Source organism: Atheta coriaria, unplaced genomic scaffold (assembly GCF_025399875.1).
Source record: "Atheta coriaria isolate IRGN ID8LTWV9N9 unplaced genomic scaffold, Caltech_Dcor_3.1 hic_scaffold_9_pilon, whole genome shotgun sequence".
NCBI lineage: Eukaryota > Metazoa > Arthropoda > Insecta > Coleoptera > Staphylinidae > Dalotia > Dalotia coriaria.
Genome location: NW_027045451.1, coordinates 4799668 through 4826152, shown reverse-complemented (window position 1 = coordinate 4826152; position 26485 = coordinate 4799668). Strand labels below are relative to the sequence as shown.

General features: G+C 34.4%; 7 protein-coding genes and 1 long non-coding RNA gene across 8 annotated transcripts; 4 read left to right on the top strand and 4 right to left on the bottom strand.

The window, feature by feature from the left end:
* Nucleotides 1-637: 637 nt before the first annotated feature.
* LOC135798986 (tyrosine-protein kinase hopscotch-like) lies at nucleotides 638-4942 on the bottom strand. Its single transcript, XM_065311994.1, has 12 exons — nucleotides 4120-4942; nucleotides 3888-4062; nucleotides 3574-3827; nucleotides 3397-3516; nucleotides 3164-3324; nucleotides 3001-3102; nucleotides 2598-2938; nucleotides 2421-2545; nucleotides 2207-2363; nucleotides 1161-2152; nucleotides 931-1107; nucleotides 638-877 (listed from the first exon to the last, which is right to left on the bottom strand). Exons 1-12 carry the CDS (start codon nucleotides 4671-4673, stop codon nucleotides 742-744), a joined length of 3294 nt encoding a protein of 1097 aa, XP_065168066.1. The 5' UTR covers nucleotides 4674-4942; the 3' UTR covers nucleotides 638-741.
* Nucleotides 4943-5537: 595 nt separating this feature from the next.
* On the top strand, nucleotides 5538-8528 carry LOC135799394 (FAS-associated factor 1-like). Its single transcript, XM_065312492.1, has 11 exons — nucleotides 5538-5709; nucleotides 5839-5907; nucleotides 5966-6284; nucleotides 6349-6523; nucleotides 6582-6797; nucleotides 6857-7050; nucleotides 7110-7255; nucleotides 7321-7612; nucleotides 7671-7833; nucleotides 7895-8201; nucleotides 8263-8528. Exons 1-11 carry the CDS (start codon nucleotides 5671-5673, stop codon nucleotides 8341-8343), a joined length of 2001 nt encoding a protein of 666 aa, XP_065168564.1. The 5' UTR covers nucleotides 5538-5670; the 3' UTR covers nucleotides 8344-8528.
* Nucleotides 8529-8706: 178 nt separating this feature from the next.
* On the bottom strand, nucleotides 8707-14980 carry LOC135799851 (ionotropic receptor 75a-like). The gene is made up of 9 exons (XM_065313072.1): nucleotides 14687-14980; nucleotides 14197-14638; nucleotides 13855-14133; nucleotides 10247-10552; nucleotides 10130-10189; nucleotides 9897-10081; nucleotides 9400-9841; nucleotides 9068-9342; nucleotides 8707-9010 (listed from the first exon to the last, which is right to left on the bottom strand). Exons 1-9 carry the CDS (start codon nucleotides 14887-14889, stop codon nucleotides 8707-8709), a joined length of 2496 nt encoding a protein of 831 aa, XP_065169144.1. The 5' UTR covers nucleotides 14890-14980.
* Nucleotides 11528-12465, top strand: LOC135799404 (uncharacterized). The gene is made up of 3 exons (XR_010550002.1): nucleotides 11528-11655; nucleotides 11720-12200; nucleotides 12268-12465. It is a non-coding gene; the product is annotated as an uncharacterized lncRNA (long non-coding RNA).
* Nucleotides 14981-19323: 4343 nt separating the features above from the next.
* LOC135799845 (putative glucosylceramidase 3) lies at nucleotides 19324-21122 on the top strand. Its single transcript, XM_065313063.1, has 7 exons — nucleotides 19324-19443; nucleotides 19497-19775; nucleotides 19826-19939; nucleotides 20099-20243; nucleotides 20302-20375; nucleotides 20426-20709; nucleotides 20772-21122. Exons 1-7 carry the CDS (start codon nucleotides 19324-19326, stop codon nucleotides 20869-20871), a joined length of 1116 nt encoding a protein of 371 aa, XP_065169135.1. The 3' UTR covers nucleotides 20872-21122.
* Nucleotides 20898-22719, bottom strand: LOC135799403 (protein max-like). The gene is made up of 4 exons (XM_065312501.1): nucleotides 22545-22719; nucleotides 22341-22403; nucleotides 22145-22258; nucleotides 20898-21736 (listed from the first exon to the last, which is right to left on the bottom strand). The coding sequence occupies exons 1-4, from the start codon at nucleotides 22581-22583 to the stop codon at nucleotides 21470-21472; spliced, it is 483 nt and encodes a 160-aa protein (XP_065168573.1). The 5' UTR covers nucleotides 22584-22719; the 3' UTR covers nucleotides 20898-21469.
* Nucleotides 22720-23446: 727 nt separating this feature from the next.
* LOC135799402 (mediator of RNA polymerase II transcription subunit 6-like) lies at nucleotides 23447-24698 on the bottom strand. Its single transcript, XM_065312499.1, has 3 exons — nucleotides 24596-24698; nucleotides 24019-24403; nucleotides 23447-23956 (listed from the first exon to the last, which is right to left on the bottom strand). The coding sequence occupies exons 2-3, from the start codon at nucleotides 24391-24393 to the stop codon at nucleotides 23528-23530; spliced, it is 804 nt and encodes a 267-aa protein (XP_065168571.1). The 5' UTR covers nucleotides 24394-24403; nucleotides 24596-24698; the 3' UTR covers nucleotides 23447-23527.
* On the top strand, nucleotides 24691-26411 carry LOC135799396 (uncharacterized). Its single transcript, XM_065312494.1, has 4 exons — nucleotides 24691-24992; nucleotides 25068-25203; nucleotides 25276-25344; nucleotides 25420-26411. Exons 1-4 carry the CDS (start codon nucleotides 24777-24779, stop codon nucleotides 26358-26360), a joined length of 1362 nt encoding a protein of 453 aa, XP_065168566.1. The 5' UTR covers nucleotides 24691-24776; the 3' UTR covers nucleotides 26361-26411.
* The last annotated feature ends 74 nt before the right edge of the window (nucleotides 26412-26485 follow it).

Genomic DNA, 26485 nt, shown 5'->3' with positions numbered 1-26485 from the left:
AAATGTAGTCCTTTGCAACACAAAAATGCAATTTTCGTCACTAATTCATGAGCTAATCACAAAAATTAGTTATGAAAACGATAAAGAGATTAAATACCTACAATTTGATGCAAGAAAGGTTCTGCTACGCTGTCGACTTCGGGTGCAGAACACCTAAAACAAACGAAATGTAGTCCTTTGCAACACAAAAATGCAATTTTCGTCACTATTTCATGAGCTAATCGCAAAAATTAATTATGAAAACGATAAAAAAATTAAATTCTTACAATCTGATGCAAGAATGGTTCTCTTACGATGTCGTGCTCGGGTGCAGAACACCTATAACAAGCAAAAAGTAGTCCTCTGCAACACTTCAAGAAAGGCAAAGAAGGTTTGCACTGCAAACTTTGCAGTTATACGAATGTCCGAATCAAATTATAGAGCAACCTGGCGCCGAAACGCGAGCACGTGCGGACGACCCACAGACCACGACAAGCACGACGCAACTGAAGCAACGAGCAATGCACTTTTAATCGCATCACAACAAAAAACAACCTCGCACACCTTGAATTGCCAGGAAAATTAAACGGACAACTCGACATTCATTCTCAATAAGTTCTGTAGTATAAAACTGTCCCAGAATAAATGTTTCACACACTTCTGCTTCGTTGTAAGTTTTTAATGTGTGAGACAAATATATACATGAATATGGCACAAAAATATAACTTGAATCCTTAATTTAAGTTACGAAATATTTACACGCTAATATTGTTGTAACAATTCAGAAATGCGCTGGTGTAATGCCTGGAACGTTGGCCTTTGATGCGAATCTGCATTCCAACAAGGATATATCACATCAACATAAATTGACTGTGGACATTTTGGTGGGCAGGGAATCCTAAAAACCAATAATGTCAAGTAATATTGTAATGTAAAATAATACAAATTTACCTTAGCCCACTTTCTAGTGCTTTAACAAGCTGTTCGTGGTCAGGTACATCTGTTTGGCTTACAAAAGGAAGTTTAAGATCCTCGCCTCGTAGATACATCTCCGCTAAAGTCACCCCATAAGACCAGACGTCCGATTTTGAAGAGAATCTTCCGTGCAGTAAACTTTCCAAGGCATACCTATAAAATGTACAATATAATATTTATTTTTATTGATATGTTATTTACCTTACCATTTTATCGGTAACTCCCGGTCAGTTTTAAGAATATAATAGTCTTCTGATGTAATGACACGAGCAAGACCAAAATCACTAATTTTTACATGGTTCTCATCAACAACCAGAATATTTCGCGCCGCTAAATCCCGATGAACAATTTTCATCTGGCCCAAGTAGGCCATACCCTCGGCAATGCCCGATGCATATCGAAGCAATTGCTGATCGTGCAAAGTATCTTTATTAATCTTTAGATATGTCTCGAGTGATCCGTGCGGTACGAATTCCATAACCATCATAATTCCTTCCTCACTACTAAGCGCGCTTAAAATACGCACAATATTTTTGTGATTTAAACTCTTCATTATTTTAATTTCTTCTTCAAATTCTTTCTGACCGGATCCTGTCGCTGATGACTTTAGTTTCTTCACTGCAACCTGTCGATTTTCTTCGGAATATGGTTTATTGTTATCCAAAACAGGCTCCAACATGCCTTTGTATACTTCTCCGTAGAATCCCTGCCCAATACGCCCTTGTAAAATAACCCGATAGTCCTGGTCCAAATCGTACACATATGACAAACCAGACAAGTACGCTTTACGAGTGTTAAACATAGAATGATGCGCGAGATTCGGACTGAATAAATTGTTATCAAGCTCGTTTAAGGCCGGCGGTAATATAAGGGATGTGTTATCGTCATCCAGACTCCACTTGGACATATTGTAGTCTTCTATTGAATGATTATCTTCAGTTCCAGCAATGGACGTAGTTTCCGTAGCCATTGAAAGAGAACTTTCAAGACTCCGCGTGTCGAAAGACTTCACCTGAGCGTAGACGTGCTCTTGTCGCGAATTGTATACTTCATATAACATTTGATTAAAATCACGCATTATTTCTTGCGGTCGTTTTCTACTTGCCGGGTCAGTATTCCAACATTCCAAGAGGATGGAATAAATTTCCGGTGGACATAATTTGGGTATTGGTAATCGTTTACCGCTTATATAAAATTGCTACAAATTGAACTTAATTGTAAACAATACTAAAATTAATCGATGATGCCTTACTTTCATAATTTCCGCATCAGCTGTATTCTCAATCGGTTCACCTTGCATGTATATTTCATGCACAGTAGTTGCAAAGGCCCACACATCCGTTGTGTGAGACTGTCGTGCATAACTAACGTGAAGATTCTGATAAAACTCAACTGGAATCCAATGAATTCTAAAAGTAGCAAAATAGTCAATTTCTATGCAATTTACAATCGTTTTCAATACATACTCATTGGGTGCGTACTCAGTATAAACTCCAGGATCTGATAGTTTAACATTAAAATTCTTTTCGTCGTGACAAGCAACCAAAATTTTCCTACACCTGATTTTTCCATGTATAATATCGTTTTCGGCCTGCAAACCAATCCAATTATTTTATTTATTAATTTATAATCCTGTGACTTACCAAATACCAAAGTGCAGATGCTAAATCAGCACTGGCTTGCATTAGATCCACACTTTTAATGTTTTTCTTATTATTTCTAAGATATTCATCCAGTTGCCCCAGACTAACATATTCTATTACAAGTGAAAATAAATTTCGCAGTGTTATACCATGAAACTTAACAATGACGTTTGAGCGTAAAAGAGACCATTGCCCAGCTAAGTCTAGAAATTGTGCTAAATATTGATCTCTGAATTCTGGATTCAACATCTTAATAGCAATAAAACTTTTTGTTTTCGTCGATTGTTTCCAACGACCCTTATATACAATCGTAATATTTCTTGTGCTTTCCATTTTATGCGCTAAAATAGAAATTCAATATTATTTTTATTGAAAACCGCAGTAATTGTATTTAGTTATTTACCTGAAAAAACTTCAAGATTTTTTGGATTTATGCAAACAGAATTATCGTCTTGAGCTCGTTTCTCATCTGACGTTATTTTGCATAGTAACAATGGTGAATTATCTAAAAATCCAAGTTTAAGCACCATTCTGTGTGGTATTTGGTTAAATATACAAAACCTCACCATATTCTGATGGTGGTAAACATTCTTTGAGATAAATGGTCCCATTGGCATTGTTATACGCCGCCATTAATTGACTAATTGTTTTATATTTAACAAGATCATCATTAAATATAAATTCATCATTAGAAAGATATTCCAATTTAAAAGTCTTTGGTTTCGAGCTACAATGCGTCAAGTTACAAATCAACATTTTACTTTAAAACAAATTTCATTAACACAAATCGTTCACTCACTTTTCGCCAGTACAAACATCCATGAAACACGTATTATACTTCGTTTCACATTCTCTTAATATAAAAGACCCGTGATTATTCGAGCGTTTTTCTTCTAACTTCGCATAAGAAAATTCACCACTAAAATATTAAAATAACTAGCATTTTAAATATATAATCTAAATTGTATCAGTTTACCCAACAGGTCCATGGCATTTCATTTTATGTAGTTTTTGTAATGATGGTGTAACAATTTCTTTACAAATGTTAAAATTCCATTTGCAAGAAAGCCGGTAATATCCATCCACCAAACTAACAAAACTGCGCATTTTCATGATTGAATTAAATTTCACATAAAATGGGATACCATTCAGTCTACTAATCTCAATTGACGAATCACCTCGGATTGAAATGAAACATACTTCGTCAGTGCCACAAATTACATTCCATTCCTGGAATAAAAAATGCAGCAATACAAACAATGCAAAAATGTGCTGAACTAAAATACTTACATCTTTATTTGACTCCAGTCTATATTTAATACCTTTATTTGTTACATCAAATGGCGATACTCGCAAATAAATATTATAAATTGCTCCATTGTGATCAATGAAAGCTTTATATTCTTCTTCTGGATAATTAGGAGCAATGTTTTCAAATTCTTGCAAATAAGCACCAACAACATACCTACAACATAATTTATGTAAAAAACTTAATTTTTATAAAATTATATTTGTCAATTACAGTGGTTCAAAGGTTTTGTCTGCCTGTTTGCTCAATTTAGTGAGTGCATCCTTAATGGGCTTTTTCACAAAAATTGAATGCCTGTTTAATACTGCTTTGGGAATATATTTCTTGTAGTCATTCAGGACAGTTTCTTGTGGAATTTGCTTTTCCAACATTACTCTGTACATGTCTGTGACTCCAAGCCCAAGCAGTTGAGTCCTAATTGTCTCAAAGGGAATATCCAACACTTTGTTCCCAATAACATCCAATCTCACTTGATGAAAGTAATAATCAAATGCCTTGCAATCAATTGTTTTTAGCCTCATAATCATAGGAACTTTATAACGAATGCGAAAGTCGTAAACAGCATTCTTTTGCAGGGTTTCTCCAGGCATTAAATACAACAATTTGTTATCACGAAGAGCAAATAAATGTCTTGCCACAGTTCCAATTCCCAAGTGTTTGCACAAGTAAATACATGCATCTTCAGCAGTGGTATGACCAGGCGTATACGCAAAATATACCACTTTTGAATCATGTACAACTCTCACTGTTATTCTCTGGTCATTCATGATGACTGATTTGTTTTACACTTTAAGTGCATACATGAATTTCCAAAAAGATAACTATAGAGTTTAATGAACGAACACAAATCATGCTGTGAATTATTATAAATCACTTTTTCCACACTATGTTATACCACAATTGTTAATCATTGTTGTTATTTCTTGTAATTAACGAAAAGCTTCTTCAAACTGCAAACAAAAATATTTTTCAACCCGCAAGGTTAATCTAAACGTACCATTCTTATTAGATAGGAGGTGCTATGTTGCCATTGTGCATGGAGACAACCAGTTTGAAATCTCAGTTTGCAACAGTATTTACTTTTCAGATACATACTCACTTAAATTTTTATGTGTAAATACACATTATATGCAGGAACACGTTTGAATAAAGATTAATCTGAGAAATTACCGCAATACTGCGACTTAGGAATAGATAACAGGGGGATATTGAATGTTTAGAATTAATGCCCCAGCAGTTTGAGACGTAGTTTCTGTGACTCACAAAACATTGATTGGGAGTACCCAGAAAAACACACCGTGTATTTTCAAAAGGAAAATTGTTTACCCAATTTTTTTCTTTGGCATAGTTTGAGTGGCACCTAAATTAGGTTAAACAAGTTGTCTTATTACGCATCACTGATGATGATAGAAAATACACACAATAAAAATATTGAATCAAAATACATTAATGTTTTAATATTTTTTACCGCAATGAAATAGAATGAAAAACTTTTCTTAAAGAAAGATTGCCTTTTGTAAGTTTACCTCAAGTTTACTAATAAAATCGATTTTACTGCCCCCTGTTGGTGTATATTACAGTCGTTCGCATATCAGACATATCAGTCCAGCCATCTATTTTATACAACATCTACATCACTTTACATGCACTCGTATTCCTACACATACATATTCTGTTTTTCTACATTTGCATTTGCTCGCGCTGTACTCGCAAAAAGCAGCATTTTGCGTGAGAAGTACTTAAAGCAACGTTCATAATCTAATCATGTCCGAAAATCGTGAAGAAATACTGGCTGATTTTCAGGTAAGATCCACAATTTCACAGCATGATATTGCCAAAAGCAATTTTAGTAAAATGTTTGATAGGTTAAATTAAAATGACACAGGCAATTTGGTGTACAAAGAATGAGTTTTTTTTCTCGTCAAATTTCAGGCCTGCACTGGCATTGAAGATGTGGCCGAGGCAATTTACGTTCTGGATGAGACCAACTGGGATCTTGTGGTAATCCAGCGAAATCATATTGAAAATTAATTTCTAATTTGATTTTATTTTTGTACAGCGAGCTGTTAACAAAGTGATGCCTCAAGACACTCAATCATTCCAATCAATTCAAGGCAACAATGTGGATATGGCCCCTGAAGTTATTGAGATTCCATCAAGTCCAATTGAATCAGCAGCTGAGAGTGTCTCAGCACATGCTACCACACCAGCAATGGTTAGAAGCATGCCAATATTGGACACACAGTATGCTCATATGAATTCACAGCCATCAACATCATCAGTGCACTCCAATACCAATGGCTCAAAAATTATCAAGTTTAATATATCTTACTGTGATCGTATAATACCTATAGAGGTACCAGATACAGGCACAGTTGGTAAGATTTATATTTTGCTTCATTTTTATTGAAATTTTCTTATACATATTAATTATAATTACAGCTGATATTAAGAAGAAACTGAACAAAGAGATAAAGGTTGCTCCATGCAGGCAATTGTTGTCTGGCTGGGCTAGATTGCCACAATATGCTAATACCCCTTTGGTAGAATTGTCTTTGCCGGCATTTAATTCTTTACAGTTGACTGTTACAAATGTAACTGGTCTTGCACAAGATGAGTATGTGCTTATATTTTATAACTTGATTGATTACAATTAATAACTATATTTTTTATAGTGAAATCACCGACCGATTACGCGGAAATTATATATTAAAAATCCGCGATGAGAACGCCGACAAAAACTATACTTTGAACTATCCAGGAACAAAAACTATTCTAGATGTGAAAGTGGACTTGCATTCTTTAACAAATATACAAGTCCGTAATCAAATGTGGAGTGGCTGGCCGCCTAATATTGACGACCAGACTGTGCTTGCATTATCCGGAATAAAGTATGAAATTGACAAGCTGTCAAACAGTTCTTAATGTTATTAACTCTGACGTTTTGCAGTTACCCTGAACACGATTTAATTTTGCGTCAGGCTACATCTAGCATGGGCAATAGAAGTGAAACTCGGCCAAAGAACGATGTGGTTGTGGTTCCAGATAGTGATGAGGAAGAATTTGAAGATGCGTCGGAATCGTTCAATGTGGAAGATGATTGTTTCATGGATAATGTCGCTAGTAAACGGCCTGAGCCATTAAGTAAGTTATTTGTTTGTTTGTTAATTACGCATTATTAAATTTATTTTTTGTTTTAAAAGTTCCTAAAGTCGTCGAAGATGAAATCGTTGGCAGTATACATTTTTCCGAACAATTCACGAACCGTTATGGACCAGTACATCCAACGTTTTATCAGGGCACGTTGGATGATGCATTGCGGGAAGCTTGTAATAAGCCAGCAAGAGACGTAAGTTTCTTTCTTTATGAAATTTTATACTTTTACGTATTTTAAACAATATTTTACTGTTTCAGCGCAAGTTACTCGCAATTTACGTCCATCACGATGCAAGTGTGCTGTCCAATGTCTTCTGCACTCAACTGCTGGGCTTTGAAAGTGTCATGCAGCTTCTAGAAGCCAATTTTGTGCTCTGGGGTTGGGATGTCACATATGAAACAAATCGAACAATGTTGCACACATCGCTTGGCAATTCGCTTGGTCCAGGCGCGGCCGCTAACGTGAAAACTATTCCCGCTGACCGGTTACCGGCCATTTTTATCATTATGAAAATTCGTTCTTCTACAGAAATTTATAATATTGTCTACGGTATGATATTTCATCATCATTTATTTAATTTTCGTACTTATGACTGTGTTTAAAATAGGAAACGTTGGTGTTAATGAACTTTTATCAAGTTTGATTGAAGCGGTAGAGGTATTTACTCAGCACCAACGAGTGGAGATCCGCGAAGAGGAAGAACGAGCTGAGCGAGAATTTGTTAAGTGGGAACAGGATATGGCATACAACGAAAGTTTAGAAGCAGATCGGTAAGTTAATGATTAGAAGTGAAATTGAGTAACAGTTTAATACTTTTAAAAATAATTTTAGTGCTAAAGAGAAAGCTAAAAGAGCTCAAGAAGAAGCCGAGATCATGGAACGTACACGCATAGAAAACGAAATCCAAATGATAAAGGAACGCAAGGAAGCGGAGCGTCGCGAAGTCGGTGCACGATTGCCGGTTGAGCCTCCAGTTGGTACTCCAAATATTACGAAAATCAGGTTTAGATCACCTGCGGGGCAACTAGAACGGCGGTTCACAGCTGACACGCCGCTACAGACACTTTTAGATTATTGTGTGGTGCAAGGATATCCGCCAGCTGAATATAAAATCATTTCTAGCTGGCCTAGAAGAGACGTAAGTTGCTTAAATTTTTATAAAATGTTTTGGTTTATTAAAATGTTTTAATGCGTTGCAGTTAACTTCGTTAGATGTGAACAAGACTTTGGAAGAATTGAAACTCTGCCCTCAAGAAACTGTGATACTAGAGGAAAGATAAGAACATAAAAATTCAAACAACTTTTTTTGTCATTCTCTTTAATTATAATAACATAAGTGATTGATTTCTTGTCTCGAAATAATCAAGGCATGTGTCTGTCTATAGTTGCTTACTTCTATTTGTATCTTAACTACTATCGTGTATTTAGTACCGACTATTTATTTCAATAAATATTTCACATGTAACTCGAGCACCGGTGCGTGATTAGGGAATTGCGAATACCGAATAAAGGATTAAAGAGATTAAATGCTAGAAACTTAATACAAAGATTAGAAACACCAGCAAAAAAAAGTGATTGATTGAAAAAGTGATCATGCAAAATATGGTTTTTTCTTTTTTCTTGCAAACTGTTGTTGATCATTTTTAAGAGTCGCCATTTTTGATCAGTGGCGTGACGCGTTTAATCATTCCATATTTTTTGTTAGTCCGAAGCATTTTTCTCATTTTTTCTTCCTCCACTTTAATCTGGCGCAGATGTACTACATTCTCTAAGATTAAAACTATTAGACTGAATACTATTCCCCCGAAAAGCAAACTCAGTGCAGGGTAGAATTCGTCAATGGTTACTGACATGGTAGCGGGACGTGAACGAATACACTGTGGCCTTTTTGTGTGCCAATGCTTCAATTGTCGATGCAGAACGCCATACTCATCCATTTTGTGTAAACTGCAAATTAATACAATCAACAACTAACATATAGTGATAAAAATTTATAATACGTACATATAATCAAGCATTTCACGAAATTCTGAACCTTTCTGTAATGGTTGATGCATTTGTTGTAAATGATACAATTCAATTTGATCCAGATTACAAAGAGTATCCTCGTCAAAAATCTTAGACATAATTGGATAGGCTGTGGCAAGCTCAACATGATATGCGAATCCACCAGCTGCTACTTTTGGTAGCGCAATTTCCGGTTCAACGTAGAATTGTGCATAGCCACCAGAAGGATTCTTCTTGTGTAGACGACCAACAATTGAATCATTTTCTAGTTTCTGCAAAAATAAACACATTGTTATATGATTTGTTTATATTTTAGTGATATACTTCACATTAAAGTAATCTCGATGGTACAAAACATCTTCACTTGCAAGAACCATTGAACTTGCTGCTAAATCTTGCAGAGTTTTAATGAATCTCGCTGGAGCCATGATTAATATCGAGACTATACTAGCAGAATAATACTGATACAGTAACACTGTGAAGATAAAAATAAAAATGAAAGAAATCCGACTGCTAATTCCATTCGGACTGGTGGCACATCCTTGTTGACATATGGCACCGAGAGTAAAGAGAGCAATATGACTCCATGATGGTTCAAAAGTTCCCTCTTCATGTTTAAACTTAGCAATTTCTGCTTTTAAGCTAATTTTTAGGAAAATAACAATGATTACGCTTGCTATAGCAGTAAGATACCAAACTCTCTTGTGTAAAGGGCGTAGAAACACCTCAAAAGTTGCGGGACGTTTTGGTGCCCGAAATAAAAACGCTGATCTGGAAACAAAGCGTGAAATTAAACATAAGTTTAATAATTCAACATAAATCTAACTTTAAAGTCCATGTGCGACGTCCGTAATCAACTGCTGGCCATCTTTCATTCTTAACAAACAATGGCGATGCACCGAAATCAACTTGACGAATTTCCAATGCGCGTACCAAACCATCAAAGGTACCGTTGTATAAGTAACCCCAAGATTTTGTCCTTGTTATATTCAGGTCATAATAGTAATAGTCCTGTGCGTGATACATCAAAACAGTATGAAATCGATTCAATATATTTACTTCACGATGCCTATCGTCATTGAGGTATGTTTCAAGTGCTCCAGGATATGGTTGTGGTAACTGAAAATTATTATATATGTTGTAATTTGTGCGTTTTCGAAGTAATATTTGTCATACCACGACCATTGCTTTAAATAATATCCCAGACATATTCCGGCGTACCCAGTACATATGCTCATGTTTCGTATCTTTTACAAAAATACGCCTTTCGGGTTTCCAGTGTTTGAAAGGTGAATAAGTCAATTGTGCGCCATGTAACGTTGATGGATTGTAAACATCGTAAACTGTGTAGTCTTCCATGAGTATTTTTAAGTTGCTGTTAACTGTTAAAATCACATTTTTGAATACTGGTTCTATGAGGCTGACGTCTTTCATGAAGATTAAGAAGTAATGGATTCCTTTGAACGATTGTACATTACTTAACTACAAAATAAAACAATTATTACAAATATTTTATGAATAACAGTATGATAACCTGGTTTATTGCGTCTGTGTATGGACAATTTATTGCATCCATCCATATGCCTAATTTAATATTTCGCTTTAAATAAATATCGTCTTTTGTTATGTTTAAAGATTCGTTCATATTAAACGATCTGATTGTAAAATCAGTCGTGTAGTTCCTGAGAAAGTCAATTTTGTCTGAAATAATAAATAATTTATTATTTGATAGATGTAATTGTATTAATTTGTTACCTCTTCGATTAAAACAATGAAAAATATTTAAATATTTTACATGTTCGTACTGATAATATTGTTTAATTATTTCAGACTCCAATGAAGACACAATTGTATAAAATATCATTAAAGAGAGGAAAAGTAGAATGGAGCACATGATTTCGTCTAAAAATACCTAATAAGTAATAAGTAAGAATAAAGTAATTCTTTTCTTTTATATAGTGATAATATTGTAATTGATACTTATCATAAGTGAGAAATTATGTGGTGAAGTTGTGAAGTTTAACTTCAAAGGTATTTTATGTATACAGTATATAAATAATTCCCTTTTATTTATCAAACATAATTTTGTGATATAATAATTTATTATTATTAAGATTCTAACCATATTTTCGTTCGGTTTTATTTGTCTAAGATATAAATGTCAATTTGATTATGATTACGGAAAAATTACATAATTTCCGAAGATTTTATTGTCGAATTGTTGCGGTTTACCTAAACCACTCATTTCTTAGACATGACTAATATTTAATTAAAAGAAAACTTGATAGAATGTTTTTTATTGATTAAAACATCAAAATTAGTTAGTTTTTTGTGAAGAAATGTATAAAACTATAAGCAATGTTGAAAATTTGTATTGCCAATGGTGGGAGCTGAGAATAACTGATGTCTGCTAAAATGACGCAATACGGGATTTACCAATAAAATCCACCGCAATCATTAACCAAGATCAATTCATCAAAACAATTCAAACATGAATTTTATATTGCTTGTATTTTTCACAATTTTGACTTATAATTTTAAAGAATATGTAGTAGCCGAGTCGATATTACCAATTTTAAGCCCAGGTAATTGTATTATCATCCTACAGTAATCTAAATTTAAATAATTATCTATTTAACACCATTTTAGAGCCTCCAAGTGCTGAACCATGCATTAACTGCGCAATATATTGGTCAAAGGAGTTGTGTGATGAACAAAACATGGATCAATTTCCAGGTTCATGTTACGAGTGCTCCAACTGTATTCCGAGAAAGAATTAAATTAAACCAAATATGTACTACATGTACAAATTCAACAACAACAAAACGTAATCTGCGGTTTATTATTATAAATAATTCATGACTCACAAAACTTTTTTTTATTGTATTATTAACGTTGTTAAAGTGGGGATTTGTAATATGAACTTGTTTATATAAACGCGACGTCCTTGTATAGTCTGACATTACTCACTAAAGCCCAAACCATCCAGCAGTTTTATTTACGATTAATTATATAACATAATAATTGAACTCATTAATTATGAAGTGTAGTACGTTTGTTATTCTCGTCGCATTCATTGTGATGCTGGGTTTTCAATCTAATTGTTGTGACACAGCCACTGCATCAACCGGTAAATTATTATCTGTACGAATTTGACGGTATGAAATATATTAATGTATATTTTGTGTGTTAATTAGATCAAGTGTGCATTAATTGTTTTGCGTACTGGAGTAAGGAACACTGCGCAAGTTTAGGAATGGATCAAGTTGAAGCGACTTGTACAAGCTGTTCACGGTGTATTCCAAGAAATTCAAAGTAAGGAAAGGAAAAAAATTCGTAGAAAATAACAACATTGATATATTACATCAAAAGTGACAATAAATGAATTGAAAATATGTATGTTGTTATTTTTACTACGAACGTGCGTAATGTATAAAATGGTTTGCATTGTTTAGTGATAAAATTGGTAATACATATTATCTATATCACTGAATAATATCGAAATGAACGTCACAGCATACAAAACATTTTTTAAATATTGGTACCGTTGATTTGGCCCTGTTTTGGACAGAAACGAATTAATGAAAAAGTTAGTGATGACCTGGAAAATTATATATAAAAATTACTATTAAAATTACAATAAATTATATGTAGGTTTGTATACTCTCGGCGTTTACCAAGGGTAGATCCTGAATTTTTAGCAATTCAGGATGCCATTGGTTCTACGCCTTGTCACATAATAAAGACAAAACCATAAATTTAAAAATATTAAGATAGTGAACGACTAATAACGATTCAAATTATAGCTTAAAATTTGCTATTAATTTGTTTATAACTTATGCATTTATTCGCTTTTGCGTCTGCGTCTTCTTCTATTGCAACACCATGGCAACAATTAACAACAAACCGGTAGTGCATAAGAAAAATAAAGAAAAGTACAATAAACAAAAATCGCTGCCGTTAACGTGTAACATTCATCTATATGTTTATTACATGTAATAGTTTGCAGAAACAACCACTAATTTAGTGATACCACAGATTAATTATTAATGTCATGCGCGTAATTAACCCAGTATTAAGCATATCAATCCTCAAATCCTGAATCATCATTTTGTTCCTGCTAGCTGTTTGATGCGTGCATAATATGCTCCTGATAAGCTCATACCTTCGGTATGAACAACAACAACATGCTCAACGCCGGATAGAACTCTTCAATGCTCACTGTGTGTTGAGTTGCCGGTCGAGATCTGATACATTCGGTTTCTTAGCGTGCCAATGCTTTAACTGTCGATACATCAATCCTCTCATCAATTCTATACAAACTAAAATTAAAACACATGTTATTATTAGTACTTAATCTACATATATAAAAAATGAATTGCTGTTCGTTAGCCTCGCTAAAATCGAGAACAGCTGAACAGTTCTCCTCTTGGTCTTGAACTATTCATTGGAGGTCAAGGGTTTAAAGGTGAAAATTTCGAATAATTGCAAGGAAAATCCTCGAAAACAACTCTTTTCTATAGAATAAAAATTTGACATTGAGATTCAATCATAGTTATAGTTAAATAGTTGAATTCGAAGGATGGCGCGCTGAGATACGTATTGACGAAAACTTTATATAATTGCATTTTCTTTAAATTAAAATTGCTAATCTTATTGATGAGAATTGACTCTTACTACGGTATGTCTAGAACAAAGAGGTAAAACAATTACATTTTATTAAACACTACCGGAACGAAGTCGCGGGCAACAGCTAGTTTAAAATAAAAGAATATGGAAAATACATACACATAATCTAACATCTCACGAAACTCTGAACCTTTCTGTAGTGGCTGATGCATTTGCTGCAGTTGAAACAATTGAATTTCATCCAAACTACAAATTGCATCCTCATCAAATGTTTTTGATATAATCGGATATGCTGTGGCCAGCTCAACATGATAAGCGTATCCACCAGCTGCCACTTTTGGAAGGCCAACTTCCGGTTCAACATAAAAACTTGCGTCGGTGCCATAGGGACTTTTCTTTGACAATCGATTAACGACTGTATCATTTACCAATTTCTGTAATAAATTATTATTTAATAATTATTTAATTTTATGTATAGTTTCACTAAAATATTTTACATTGATATAATCACGATTGTATAAAACATCTTCACATCCAAGTATCAAAGTACTATAAGCCAAATCTCGAAGAGTTTTAATAAATCTCGCTGGAGTCATGATTAAGATCGAGACTATACTAGCAGAATAATACTGATATAGTAATACTGTGAAGATAAAAATAAAGATGAATGAAATACGACTGCTGATTCCATTCGGACTGAATGCACATCCCTGTTGACATAATGCTCCCAATGTAAAAAGAGCAATATGACTCCATGATGGTTCAAATGTATCCTCGACGTGATCAAATTTAGAGTATTCAATTTTTAAACTTAGTTTTAGTAGTAGAATGATGACAATGCAGGCGACTACTGTTAAAGTCCACACACGTTCGTCCAATGGACGTAAAAACACTTCAAAAGATGCTGGACGTTTCGGAGTACGAAATAGAAATGCGGATCTAAAAATATTTAAATAAGTATTTACATTGTTTTATTTTTAGTATTACTTTAATTTCCATGTTCGACGACCATAATCAACAACAGGCCATCTTTCGTCTTTGACGAATAATGGCGATGTTCCAAAATCAATTTGGCGTAATTCAATAGCACGAACCATTCCATCAAATAATCCATTGGGTTGTTTATAACCCCAGGAGGTTGTTACGGACATATTTAACTGATAATCGTAATAATCTCGCGTATGATACATTAACACAGCGTGGAAACGATTGAAACTGTTTACTTCACGATCGTCATCGTTAAATTGTAGATATTCGACAAGATCGCCTTCATGAGGTTTAGGTAACTGAAAAATAACATAATATTTACAATAATGTATCCTATTATTTGCAAATTTATGAATATTTAAAAATATAAATAGTGAAATTCATTAATTAGTTTTTGAAAATTAATATCACCGAAACGATTTTATATTTTTGTGCTTTTATCTTTACATAGAAGGTTTTAAATGGTTTATATGTATAGCATTTTTCTTACCACAACCATTGTTTGAAAGACAATTCCGGTCATATTTCGGCGTATCCAATACAAATGCTGAAATTTCGTATATTTCTCAAATTTGCGCGTTTCCAAATGCCAATGTCTAAAAGACGTGGTAATTAACTGTCCACCATGTAATGTCGATGGATTATAAACGTCGTAAACAGTATAATTTTCCACAATAATTATTAAGTTACTATTGACAGTCAAGATTACATTTTCAAACGCTGATTGGATCAGATTAAAGTCTTTCATAAAAATGAAAATGTAATGCGTGCCTTTAAACATTTGCAATCTGCTGAACTGCAAACAGAATCAAAATTATTATTTTTTTTAATATTACGTAAAATATAAATTAAAAATTGAACCTGTTCCAATATATTTGTGTATGGGCAATTTATTGCATCCAACCAGAACCCTAATCTAACATTTTGTTTTATAAACATCACATCGGGACTTAACATTGTTATTTTGTTTATGTTGAAAGATCGAATCGTGAAATCCGTGGTGAAATTTTTTACAAAATCAACTTCATCTAAAAATATAACAAATAATAAATAAATAATATAAATAATATTAATATTTGTTACCCCTTTTATTAAAACAATGAAACATATTCAAATACCTCACATTTTCAAACTGATAATATTGTTTAATTAGATCTGATTCCAATGAAAACACAAAAGTGAAAAATAACAATATTGGAATTAACAAACGCAGTGAACACATGATTAACTACTAAGAACATTTCCAGGCGTACTTCCTGCTTTTATATGCTGGCCTGGAATTTAAATTTAGTTCATTGAGTGACAGTAATATTACCGATCAAATCTATTAGATAGAGTAGTTTAACAATGTTTTTGAAATTATGGGAAAATAACAAAAATACAGCCGAATTTGATTGACACTTAATTAGTTTTTTTTCTGATTTGTCTATCCTATTAGATAAATTAGAAAACGATAAATGATAACCCTTTATTGGATTGGTGATTAAACTACGTAGTTGTATTACAAGGTAAACGTAAAAAACGTGTAGGCGTAATTTGTATTGAATTTGTCGTACAATTCATGTGATGATTATCATAATCAAAATATAATTGAATCATTAAGGGCTGGGGTTGAATTGCTGTGATTTTGAGTGTGGTTTACGATAGACAGTTTTTTTCTATTTTTGTTTGTATTGATAAACATAAGCTTTTATATGACGTTGAATGTTTTTTTTATTGTTGGAATGATAAAGATTTATCTATTTTGTTTACATTACTTTAGTATTTAGGTCATATGCAAGCAAAATGTATTTCCTGTATTAATTATTTATACGTTAGATATTACAAGGAATCTATTATATTCTAACCAAAGTATAGAAATAAAAATTAATTGTCACTTGAATGTCACATATTCTACAAATCAAACGAATATCTTATCCTAACTCAACGTCTTCCTAAGCTTGATGTGTCTGAATAATAACGATAACATACGAAATGGTCAAATTTAAAAATGTAAAAATCAACGCATGATTCACATCAAAAAATCCCCATGCTGAAAACTTGGGGCATCGGTCACTCGCTTGTTCCCACAAGAACTCCAACTTCTTCTTTGTTATAAAATACTTAGAGTCGCAATCCAACATTAAATTATTTGCAATACACACTGTTTTACGCCCTTCATTGCTAAACGTCTCGCAAATATTTGCAGTGATAAAAACCTGAGCCTAAAAAAATAATTTTTATTCGAATGTTAAACAATAATGATATTTTGTGATTCAAAATATTATCTTACAACTATATAGATATTCATAATATGCATCATTAAAGCTGTGTGATCCATCGTAGAATTTTTCATATACTTGCTTAAACAAATGTCCAAAACCGCCAAAACGTGATAAGATTTACCATTGCCTCCATGTAGTACACTATATAAACTTCCACACCTCGTTGAAAGACGATTGATGGAGATTCATTTCGAATCAAAACCAGAGCAGTCCAAATAATTCCAAAAACAGAAAAGGTAAACCAAAATAAACAGAAACATTTCATGTGGGAATCTTTGCTCTTTTGATCATAGTCCAGTTTCTCCATGTATTGAAATAACTTGTTTAGTTGTTGGGTTTTCTGCGGAGTGTTTGTTAAAATGTGATTAAGCATTACCAAAAATATTAAAACTTCTCCAAAAATTTCATACATAGAACATGGGATAAGATAAATATGCTTTGCTGCTTGTTTGATTACTGCAAGTAGACCCAAAGTAATAAGAGAAACACGAATTTATATTGACGGTACTCAAATAATTCGGTTTTTGTATTGTAGTGTGGAAATATTAACAACCAACGGAGCCATTGCTTCAGAAAGAAGCAAGTTTTTGATGTGCTCATTTTTGATAGTGAATTGTAGAGGACTAATGCCACAGAAAGCGGAGATATAAGCAAATTGGTTATAATTTGATGAATGTGTTTGCATAGTTAATGAAATTGTGATATGTGATATTATGTGATATGTGTGAAGTTTAAACAAACAACAAACAGGTAATATTAATCGCAGTATGCAGAATATTTTGCAAAACTTTCAATAAAAAATATTTCTTTAAGATTTTTTAATATAAATTATACCAAAATAAATATTTTTAATGATTTTATATGTCCTATCATGGTTTCGGACGCCAAAAACCCTAATTATCTATTTTACAAGTTTGTTAACTTCCTTTTTCTAGTAAAAATCAAATATATTTCTCTTTCGTTATCAATATTGCATATTAAATACAAAATTAGGTCGCTATGTCTATAATTTCTTATCACGCAATATAATTCAACGCATAACACAACTTAAACGTTTTCTATAAACTACGAAATGCCATCAATGTGCAGCAAGTTTCTATTCAACAACAATCAAGTATTTCATGCGATGAAATTCTAATCGCAGTCAAATCACCAGCAACTGGTTTCCAATTGTTTGTGGCATTTCGGTATTCTTTCCGCAGGGGTATTTAAACCCACACGTCGTGACCGCCGAAAGCAGGAAGATGAATATCCCGATGGATTAATGAATCGCCACCTCATCCACACACGTTACATCTAAGCGCATAGCGCACGAGTACATTCATCCGCACGTGAGAAAAATGGACGCGAAGACGAGTGTTTAGAAAGTTTTGGCATTTTTTCGCCATGTGCATATTTTGCACGTTACAGTGTATGCTAACGACCATCATCAGTTAAAAGTGCTTGCAAAGTGTACGTTTAATCTAGCAATATATACATATTCATACACAACGAAACATTTACGTCCGTCTTAACTTAGTGTGTACTTATCAAACATTACAAGTACCTGCGAATACATATTGAATGTTAGTTCTTGCCTTGAGCATCACCTTGATGGTTATTTCGATAGTTAATGGATTTTGGCAAATGTTTTAATTATTTAACTAATGAATTAAGTTAATATTGCGTTATTAATAGCAATATGTGATGTGATTTCAAAAGTGCACCGTTGAACGTACAATTTTGAAATATGTGCTAAAGTGACCTTAAACTCACTCAAAAATAACACAGAAGTTGTAAAATAAAACGTAGTGCACAATTTAATAATGTTTAAGCCAATATTCAAGTTGGTGCACCAATAGAACAAGAATTAAGTTTCAAATGAACAAAAATATGTTTAAAATGAAATTTTGTGTATATATTTTAATATGTTTCATTATTTTGGATATATTACCATCAGGTAAGTCACGAAGATTTCATGCTTTGTTATTTATTGTTCAACAGTTAATTATTTATCGCTGTGTTTATTGCTTAGTCATGGGAAAATGTATCGCGATGCGTTTTGACTCCGACAGCATCGTTTGCAGATGCAATGCTACATATTGCGATGAAATACCGCAAATAACACCAATATCTAAAGGAAAATTTCATTTATATACGTCAACATCTTCCGGATTGCGGTTTTTACGACAACATGGCCATTTTTCCTCAACCACCGTTTGTTCCCAAACAAATATAACAATAGACGTTAGATTTTTAAACTTGAAAGATGAAATATTGGGTTTTGGAGGTAGTATAACCGATTCTGCAGGATTAAACATACAAAAACTAAGCGAAGATGCTAAAACTCGGTTAATTGAAAGTTACTATTCTCCTACTGGGATTGAATATAGTATGGGACGAATACCAATGGGTGCGACTGATTTTTCAAGAGGACCTTATAGTTATGCAGAGATTGTAGACGATAATAAACTGGAACATTTTGCATTAAAAGAAGAAGATTACAAGTTAAAAGCTAGTAAAACAATTTAAATCAAATAAAATATTACTTAAATAATTATTTTTAGATTCCTGTTCTTCGCAAAGCTTTAGAACTAAATCCACAATTAAATATCATTGCATCTCCATGGACGTGCCCATTTTGGATGAAATCAAATGATAACTACGCATTTATGGGCGTTTTAAAACACAAGTACTACCAAACCTATGCTGATTATTATATCAAGTTTTTAGAGAAGTATTCAGAGGCTGGCGTAAATGTTTGGGGCATTACTACTGGAAATGAACCGTGGAATGGCTTTTGGCCCTTTCCGTTACCTATTCTAGGATGGTTCATGGCAGATGTTGTATGTAACTAGTTATTTAGTAATAACATTTACTATTAAGTCGGTTTTAGGCAAGATGGGTGCGTAAAAACCTGGGACCCACGATAAGAAGTTCAAAACAATTCAACGCTACAAAAATTATCATTCATGATGATCAGAAGATATTTTTACCTCGTTTAACTAAGGTAATACATAGAAATTCACCAATTTTTCAGTATCTTGTCAAAGCTTGAGGTTAGAACTTAATTTTGAAGAGCTTTTAATGTTCCAAAATGACAACTACCAAATAATAAGCGTATTTTAGTCATATTTTGTCCCTTTTTGATCATTTAACAACTTTTTAGTTTTTTCGTGACGACCAAGCCCTTTCCTACGTAGATGGCGTTGGTGTGCACTGGTACTTAAACAAAATAACACCAAAAGCTTTCTTAAACTTCGCAAAAACACCGAAAAAGGATTTGTTTATCATAGGCACCGAGGCAACAAATGGTAATTTTACAATGGCATGTAAACTTTCCAAAATAACAATTTTACCTTTCATTCATAGGTTTCTTACAATTTCCATCTGTCGAACTAGGATCATGGTCTCGAGCTGAACGTTACGCTGATGACATCTTCGATGTAAATTGCATAACAACAGAGAAGATAATTTAAAAAATATACATTTTCAGGACTTAGAATACGGTGCAGCTGGATGGATAGACTGGAATATCGCTCTTGATATGTACGGTGGACCAGTCTACACGCATTTTCACGCAGATTCGACGATAATAATCAATTCTGATGCTGATGAATTCTATAAACAGCCAACCTACTACATCATGGGCCATTTTTCCAAGTTCTTATCGCGCGGATCCCTCCGTATTTCTGTTGAAACTGCCTTACATAACAAAAGAATCAGAGTTTTGGCATATAAACGTCCGGACAACGGAATAGTATTAATAATCTACAACAAGTAAGAAATACATAAAAAGCAAAATTAAAATTAAACCGGTAATCACAAAATATTAACTCCAGGTCCGAAGATAATGTTAATCTCAACATCAAAGACCTGCTAAATGGTTGTGCAACAGTCAAGATTCGTGCAAAATCGATCAGTTCACTCGTCTACTGGTAATCCAGCAAATCTACGGCAACAAGACATTAAAACTTGTATAATTTATTACATCAAACTTATGCTTACACGCTATACATAACAAAAATAAGTGTTTTGACGAGATACGAGAGAGATACAGAAAATGAAACGTAACATTTACATGATTTCACTAAATAACTTAAAGTCTCTTTTGCGCGTTGAATTTCAGTAGCCGTTGTCATCGTCAAACCAAAACAAAACAGATAAATATAAATATATTTCTATTCCGATCATATTCTTTAAAAATCAATTTTGACTAAAACAAAATTTTTATTCAACATCATTGTGACTCGTCGCCCGCGCAATACGAAGAGTAGCCGATGAAGTATTTGCACTTTGCTCGTTTAACTTTTTTTGTTTCATTTGTTTACCTAGCTACGTGGTGAAATACTGCTCATTGCACGACACAGTAATCAAGTTGAGTAAGTTGTACTTGCAGTATCCTGCAGCCATGATACTCGTTTGCTTGTAGATTAGTGACGCAGGTAGCGGCGGCTGACGTAGGACGCAACCCGCAATACTCCCGAACGCCTGCAAGAGTACTCGGTTGCGTCTACGCGTTGTTACAGCCGCCGGTCGGCTAGTGATAAGCAATCTTCATCTTCTTCGCCTGTTTTTGATTGGCTGAATCCTCCATGTCGGACGTGTCCGACTCCGATTCTGCGTACTCGTTCTTAAGGTCGCCATCGATGAATGTTCCCGTCGATTTGGCCTTTTCTAACTTGCGTATCTGCGACTCTAGTAGAATATTCTGCCTTCGTAGGTCTTCGATGTCCTGCTGGTGGCCGGAGTTACGCGTTCGCATGTGCTGAATGTATTCAGCGGCCTTTTCAGAATTTGTGCGCGACTCGCCTAAAAATAACATCCACATAAATTACAAATGTCAATCAAATGCGGTATACCTGACTTGCTCTACAGCTAAATACAATAATCCCGCGGTTACTATTACCTTAAAAATCTACTGTTACCGCGGGATATTGTATTATTGGTTAACAACCACAAACACAGATTTCTAAAGCGACTTTTTCTCAATATATTGACAATAAATTTGCTCTATCATCGAATATATTGAGAAATAAAGCAAACAACCTGATTACTAATTAATTCTACACTAAATTAATACAAAACAAACTATTAGAAATCATAATTGTTTGAATAGAATAAATATAACAATCGCCATGGGCTCCACATGGAAAAAAGTCAACAAATTATTTAAAATGTAAGTTTGTAAGATGTATTCAAAAATGTGACGTACACTTACTTTTTCACCATTGAGAGCGGGCACGGAATCTCTTAGGCTACTAAAACTGTCCTTGATGTGATCCCTTCGCTTCCTCTCCAGCGCGTTGTGATGGGCCCGCTTATCCGCCTGCAAAGACCAGAAATGACGGCAATTAGAACAGCGTTGCATGGAAGTGCAGGCAACCAAATGAGCAGCACTCGATACACACCTGTGAATAGTATTGGTTGCCTCCACCTTGCCGTAACTGCCTTGAATCAGAATCTTCCCCATCCTGTTCATTCGTAGAAATATTAGAAATTCAACAAGTTGAAAATAATACCAAAAGCGCGCAAAGCAAAAAGGCGATCTCTAATTTCTAATCGTTACGGAAGAAGAAAAAAAGCGAATAAGCATTGTGAAGCAATGTACTTACATCACTGTCAACATCGATGTCCCGATCATCATCGCTCATCGCGTCCAGGATGTCGTGCACGCCCGTCTTGCTGCAGGGATTGTACGGTTTACTCGTCGTCGTTGGCTTGGTGTAGCCCAGGCGTGGACGGATCAACCAAGGGTATTCAAATGTTTTTCCAGCGGGCGACGTACACTTCGACTAGATCGCGATAAGCGCGACGCGAAATTATTCACTCCGTGGTACGCGCTCGACGACGAAAAGCAACGAGTGCGGATAGTGATATCCGCACGCAGTACGTTGCTATGTACGCGTATTTTGTATGCCTCGGGACCAATGCAATGCGCCCTTACAGTTTCACACTCTACACACAATCGAAGTGCAGCTAAAATACGTGAGAATGAGTAGCAGTGCTGAAGTGTGACCCGTCACGCTACAACGTGCCCGTGACTTGCTGCGCATGCGCACAACTGCTGTTGTCCTGATCGCAAGTGTAGATTACGTGCATTACAAAAGAGACAACAAATGCAATCAACTTGCGTGCAACTGAGCTCGCATTGATTCCGAATATTTACGACCAACGCCGTCGAGAAACGATGTCTTTGTTTGAGAGTTGCATGATCTTGTTCTGCACATTGAATCCAAAACGGAAATTTTGAAACATTGTTATGTAGCCATAAATACCACAATATTAATCTAATATCAATTGCAAGTCAACAGGGGGTGCAATCCGCGTGTCCCAAATGTCAGTCAACGACTGTATACGCGTTTCTTCTATTTATAGACTTGTAACGCTCGCGACTGGTTTGCGTTGCAATCAATTCAGCCGCTGACAAGGCTGTGAACGATTATTATACTCCCGTGTGGCCACACTTGTAGCTCGCACGTGCTCGTTTATAAAACGTGAGGGGGTGAACACGTGATTTATGCTCAAACAGTAATTCATTATTGAATACTTGTTGTTATAAATATGTAATGCCTTAAATTGATCTTACAAATACTATCTAATTAATTCTCTGCTTCTTTTCGGGTGGCGGTTTGATTTTCTCGTCTTTAACCTGTGCGTTTTTCATATCTTTTCCATCGGATACATTTCCATTTTCTTGTTGTTCGACTTTTACTTGTGCTGTGCCAGGAGCTGCACCTCCAGGTGTCGTGCCTGCTGTGGAACCAGTGCCTTGTTGCTGCGCCTGCGCTTTGATTTGTGATGGCGTCGGCAGCGGGAACTTTTTGCTTAATTCCACAAGAAGCATATCAACGCGTTGTCTTTGAAAGAGCGAACTAGGTTCTTCCCTGGGCTTTTCTTCTTTCTTTGCTTTCTCAACATTAAGTCTTTGTGACTTGAAATCCCATGAATATCCTTTGCTGGGGTGATAACGCGAGAAACTAGATGCTTCTTCAAATGATGATTGTAAATGGTGGACAAATGACAACTAAAACAAATGTAAAAGTTATAAATATGAGAATGGAGTATTATTTTGATTGAAATACTCACAAGGCGTGAATTTAATACACTAGCAAGATCTGGGGCTTGGTAAATTACACCAGCAATAATATAATAGTCTGCAATTGGTGTAGCTTGTTGAGAACTGTGTCTGTGTTGTTTTCTGATGACATATAAAATTGGTTCCTGCACATGCAGAAGCACATATTCTAATCCAGTCATGTTCTGTAGCTGGTCCGGATTTAAACGCTGCATTTTAACTATTTCATTATTGCATGTTCTATCAAAGAATGGATTTGATCTTTCTGAGAAGTAATCCATTACATTGGTGGTGTTTAATGCTGGGATCCAAGCAGAGTCATGCCATGAGAGGCTTAGCGGGTTGTCCGGAATTCCGGTCCCGAGATTCATTCTTCCAGGCATCATTTTTGATAAACTGCAATCAAATAAAATGATATTTATTGATTTGTAAAGACATGACTTTGTATGGTTATAAAATTCTTTGTTTTTGTACTATTTAACAGCGCAAATATAACTAATTTCAACGCAAGGTTCGAAAAGAATAGAAATTATAGTTTATTTTGAAGTAAAATATTAATAAAAATTAAAAAAATTGTAAAAACATTACCAGAATTCACTCGGCTTCCCAAACCAGCTGAGGCAAGTGACAATAACCTCACTTGCTTGATAAATTTGTAAACAAACGGGACAAAAGAGTTTTAGCTTGTTTTGAAGCGTATTATTGTGTCCCTAGGGTGTAAACTGCAAAATAATTTATTTGTAAAGTCAGTTAAAGAGAAGTTTGCAGAATGCCAAGGTGCTGTGTTGTTAAAAACTGCGATACCGGTAGCAGAAAAAGCAATGATAAACTACGTATATCATTGTTTCATGTACCATTGGATAAATCTCTGCGGCAAAAATGGATTAATGTTATTCCTGAGATTGAATGTCTAGGCTCTAGGCAGTTTGTTTGTGAAAAACACTTTGAAGATAAGGATATTCTCACTCCAAAAATTGAATCTGAGGTACGTAGATCATAGAATATAAGTATTTCACAGTAGTAATTTCAAAAATTGGATTCTGAACATTTCTTGTTTTAGTTACATGAAAATACTAAAAGACCACGTTTAAGTATATCCGCTGTGCCATCCAAGTATTTATTTGATTCATCAAATTTATTGGAGATGGACATGCATGAACTATCAGAGGAAATCTCAGATCACAATTATGCTGCAGGTATAAATAAAACTATTTAATATTTATATCTAAAAGATTAAAGATTAAACTATTCAAATGTTTAAATTTTAGGTGAATCAACTACCGACCAGTCCAGTTTAATTGATTACTCCGCCAAATTAACTGTAATAAGCAGTGCTTGTAAGTTATTGTTATCTGTTCTTCTCTTCTGAGATAAATAATTCAGAAAATAATAAATAATCAGAATTATTTCAGGTATAAGTACAATTAATGGTCCACCAACGCTTCAATCCACAATAACATTACCGACAATGTGGAATGTGATTGATTTAACATCAGGAGCAGGGGAACGATTATATTTTACGCATGTAAAGTGCACTGATGTTCCCTATGTTGATAAATGCGTTCTTATCGATGCAAATCGTAATATTCAGTACTTTATACATAATAAACCTGTATCATTGGCATCCAAGAAATGTCCGAGCGTGTTATGTGACGTTAAATCTTTAGTACACATCTTAACTCATTTTGAAAATCAGCGCGTTTGCATAGGTTTGGAAAATGACCACATTGGACACTTATCCGATAACAAAGCATACAAAGATAGTTTTGAAACATGGCGGCATAAAAATTGCACTCTGCTTGCCACAACTAAGTACTGTATATTCTGCTGTAGATTAGTGCACAACTTGAAACAAAAGTATGCAAATATCGATGAGGAAAATCGACACTCAAAAGACACCATTGAAAAGTTAAGACTTATAAAGTTACGCAAGGATATTTTGTCTGAACGCCGGCAAAAAGCTCGAGCGAAAATGCAAGTGGAATCGTTAACTAATGCTTTAACTGCAGCCAAAGAAGAAATTGCGTCTATTCGAAAGGAATCTATCGAAACAAAGTGCAACGCTCTGAATATGAGCGCATCTGAGAGATTAGCAGTAACAGAGATTATTTCGGCTGCTTCAAAGAAAGACACCAGCGGACATCGATATAGTGAGGAATGGTTAAATCTTTCCATGCAGATGAGTATGAGATCGCCATCGTTTTACAATTTTCTTAGAGAAACCAAAATTCTACCACTGCCATGTATGAAAACTGTAAATAAGTATATTTCACAAATGGTGGAAAATTCAGGTTTAAATTCACCAGTTTCAAATATTGTAGAGACAATAGAAATAGAAATTGAAAATACATAATTATCATAAAATACAGTAGCAATTTTAAAAGAGAATAAATTGATTATTTCATACTTTGTTTGGATTTAGCCTAACTTCAAACATCTTGCGCAACATTTGATTCCAAAATTTCTAGTGGATCATCA